Source organism: Hipposideros armiger, unplaced genomic scaffold, assembly GCF_001890085.2.
Source record: "Hipposideros armiger isolate ML-2016 unplaced genomic scaffold, ASM189008v1 scaffold_108, whole genome shotgun sequence".
NCBI classification, from domain to species: Eukaryota; Metazoa; Chordata; class Mammalia; order Chiroptera; family Hipposideridae; genus Hipposideros; species Hipposideros armiger.
In genome coordinates this window covers 2794630-2798521 of record NW_017731458.1, presented here as the reverse complement: position 1 = coordinate 2798521, position 3892 = coordinate 2794630, and the positions used below count along the sequence as shown (strand labels likewise).

The 3892-nt window shown below is 50.4% G+C and overlaps 1 protein-coding gene across 1 annotated transcript in view; it reads left to right on the top strand.

Moving 5' to 3' along the window:
• The window catches only part of LYRM9 (LYR motif containing 9), an 18866-nt gene extending 15441 nt beyond the window's left edge, over positions 1-3425 (top strand). The window contains exon 2 of the mRNA XM_019646974.1: positions 3228-3425. Within this exon, the coding sequence (XP_019502519.1) occupies positions 3246-3425 (180 nt within the window). The 5' untranslated portion in view covers positions 3228-3245. The remainder of the gene's footprint in view (positions 1-3227) is intronic.
• Positions 3426-3892: the final 467 nt, after the last annotated feature.

The window sequence follows — 3892 nt, the reverse complement described above, 5'->3', positions numbered from 1 at the left end:
AAAAACTAATACAAATATAATGTAGAGAGTAAAAGAAGAAAAATAGAGGTAGCAACAGAGGGCTGTGGAAACATGGAGAGGGGAGCAGTAGGCTGTGTGAGGGAGTCAGGGAGGACTTCCCGGAGGTGAGCATCTGAGGTGCTTCTAACGACAAGGATGAGGATGTGTGGGCCCAAGGGTACCAGTTCTTTGGAAGGGCCCTGAGTGCCACACCAATGAACCTGAATCTCACGCTGTGCACTTCTCAAGGGTGAACACCTGGACAAAAGCAAACAGCAGCCTGGGCTCTGCACTGGGCCTGGCTGGACTCCCCAAAGCCACCCCTGCCCCTCCCCTTTTCTGCTTGGCTTTTCCAGCATTGGCCAGGAGAAGCCCTATTCCTCCCGGCTGTGAGGCTGTGCAAAGGCCTCACCCTAGTGAAAGCAGCTTCCTTTTACTCTAGTGAAAACAGAGAGAGCGAAATTTCCCTTAGGCCCCCGCTGCCTTATAACCTTTGGGCCTAGCTTGATATGGGGGTAATTTGGGGACCAGTCTTCCTTTTCATAACTGTCCTGCTGGCAGGAGTATGGGCTATGCAGTTGAGTAAACCAGGATTCAAACACTGGCACCATTGCTTAGCGACAAGTTAGGGTATCAGAGCCTCTGTTTCCTTATCTCTATGGGGGATCATAATTCTCTCTGGAAGGGTAACACAGATGCTGAGTATCAAGTGCCTGCAGTGTGCCTGGCCTGTGACTGGTGCCCTGAAGCTGCCAGTGCCGTGAATTTTGTCGTCATCTTTTTTTCATGCTTAACCTTTCAGAGTTTCCAGGTTCACTCAGATGAAGACAATCCTGAGAGAATCCAGCAGATTATTAAAAGAGCCATTGAAGATGCCGACTGGATCATGAACAAAGTAAGTGCTTGGTGGCCACCTCCACCTGTGAGCTGTAATCTTGGCGATGACCACCAGGGGACGCCTCTGCCCCGCAGTTGCGAACAAACCAGCGGTTCCCCCTCCTCCAGAAGCTGGAAGGGGATGGTCTATGCCCTTCTGATTCATGCATTTGTTTTCTGCGAGGAGTTGGGATGGGGGTGGGGCACCCTCAAGCCTTCAGTCAAATTTTTGCCTCACAATGCTGGGCCGCAGGAAGAAGGAAGAGAACCGTCTTCCTAGAAGCGATAGTAACAAAGCTGGCAGCAGCCTTGTGATGCCTCAGAGAAGAAAGCTTCTTTTGGGGGTAGTGAGCCCCCTGTGTCTGGAGGGATCCCCGCAGAGGCAGGGTTACTGAGGAAACATTCAAGTATCTGTTTTGGTGGAGAAAGGGAGGGAGTCAGGAATATGGACTGGCTTGCTGGTCCCTACACTTTGGTGTTTGAACAACCTAGAGAGCTGGAGCTTGCCCTGCCTCTGTCCTTCTCTATCAGAATCTCCACATATGGGGTCTCGGATTCATTTCTTGAAACTCAGTGATGGGCTTCTGCGGGCCGTCCTCTGCCTGAGATTTTTTTTTTCTTTCTCTGAACAAGATTCATCTTAAAGAGAATGACGGGCATGCCACTAACCTCAGTTCTGATTTCTCAGTGTCTTTCTTATCCGCCCTCTCAACCCCATCAGCTTCCTTTTCTATTAAAGATGAAAGGGAACCCAGACGAGTCCACTATCTTAGTTTCACCACCTTCAAGAAGCGCCAGCAGGGGGCACCTGAGGCATAGATGACCCCGGTCCTCCCTCTCCCGATGGCTTCCCTCACTCACTTCTAACGAACTCTCTGTCTTTCAGTATAAAAAACAAAACTAAGACTCCAGGTCCCAAGGAGTGAAGCTGTCCTGAAGACACTGAAGTTGAGAGACCACGCTTCTGGAACTAATCAACCAGTTCTGGAATCTCCATTGGCCTTGTTGGATGAGAGAACAGGAAATCAGGAGTAGGAGAAACTGACATTTGATCAGATGGCTTTTCTCGCCATGTGTGTGTCCCCATTGTTCTCTGAGCTTTTCCAGTTGGTTTAGATACGAGATTTGGGGAGAATGTGGCTTTTTACTTTGCTCTGAAAGTGATTCATTTATTCTGGACGTCATTCTTTGAGACCTGCAGTGGGTGTCTTCTTGGATGGCAGCCTGTGTGGAGGACAGGGCATGGATTTTTGAACCAGACAGATCTGGGTTTGAATCCCAGCTCAGCGGCTTTTCAAGGGTGTTGCCTTCGAGCTCAGTTTCCTCCTTTGTGAGGATTAAATAAGATGAAGTTGAAGAGCCTGACACAGGATGCGGTACCGGGAGGCGCCAGGAAATGTGTCTCTGTGGGAGCCGTCCTCCCCGCTCCGCCTTCTACTCCCCCTGTGCTCCGTGCACCCCTCTGTGGCCCATTTCACACCGGGTCTTGGTTGGTTGTTCNGATTGTATGTTAATTACATCTCAATGAAACTTTTTTTTTTTTTTTTAAGTAAAAGGCAGGCTCCGGAGCCTGTCTGTGTTCAAATCCCAGCTCTATCCTTACCAGCTGTGTGGCCTTGGGCACGTTGTCAGAACTCTCTGCTGGTTTAAAAAAAAAAATGTGTGCATTAATCACAAGTAAAGCGAACAGGACAGAACAAGGGATCAGTATTATTCCTACGAGTATTTATAACACACAGTAAAATGAAATCATGTGCCCAGGCCCTGGTTCACCACGACAACTCTGTAAGCAGCTGCTTCTTCATGCAGAGCCCTCTAGAATCATGTGCATATGAATCTCCTGGGCATCTTGTTAAAATGCAGGTTCTGTGTAGTAGGTCTGGGGTGGGGCCTGAGACTCTGCATTTTAACAAGCTCTCAGGTGATGTGGATGCGGCTGGTCCAGGGCCACACTTGGAGTAGCGAGGCTCAGACCTCTGGGCATCCTGCCCTCTGTTGTTTGAGGGTTAGTGGGTTTCTCAGCAAGTGCAATGGTGTGGTTTTCCTGCTGGTCTACCCAACTCCGCCTGTTAGTGACATCTCCTTACCCGCCACCTGAAGATGGTATCCAGAAAGAAGACACCAGGATGAGGCTGCACATCTTGCGTTTGGTCCTGGAAGCCCTGCTCTGGGCTGAGACTTCTGCAGGACTTCTGCCCAGCCCGAGCTCAGAGTCTGGGCTCCGTAGGGTGTGGCATAAGGGGGTCCTGGCCTCTGCGCTGTATCAAACCTGCTTCACAGAGTGCTGGAACCTGGGGGCCAGGGCTGAGTATTGGCTCGATGTCTTAGAAGTGATGCTCTATGTTTTCCAGAAACAGACAGTCTTGTGGATGGCCCCGCTACCGGGGGCAGAGCTGGTCCAGAGGCCGCTGCAGCTCTACCGATACCTGCTGCGCTGTTGCCGGCAGCTGCCCACCAAGGGCATCCAGGAGCACTACAAACATGCCATCAGGCAGGTGGGAGCAGGGTACGCTGCACCTAGGGCAGGTGGGGGGTGCTTTCTCTACTAGGGGGCCTGTCATGGAGTTGGGAGCCAGGAGTAGGGGACAGGGATGGTCTTTCAGGTGGTGGTGGTGGTGGGGCCGCATTTTGGTAAGAACCGCCAGAAGCCACCGCTGGGCAGCCCAGCTCCTCTGTCTGGTTTCTGTTCAGGAAACAGAGCACACCAGCTCTGTGCCAGGGCCTGAATAAGGCAGCTAAGGGGAGAATTAAAATAGTGTGGGGAACAACAACATTTTGACGGGCGTTTCTGCCAACAATGCATGCCTGAATTTAATTATGAGAAAACATCGGTAAACCCAAACTGAGGGACCATCAACCACCTAACTGGCCTGTACTCATCAAACATGTCAATGTCATGAAACACAAAGAAAGGCAGAAGAATTGCTCTGGTTTAATGGGGATTAAAGAGATGTGACTACTAAATGCAATGTGTGATCCCAGATTGGATCCTGGACCAGAGAAAACAATTATTATA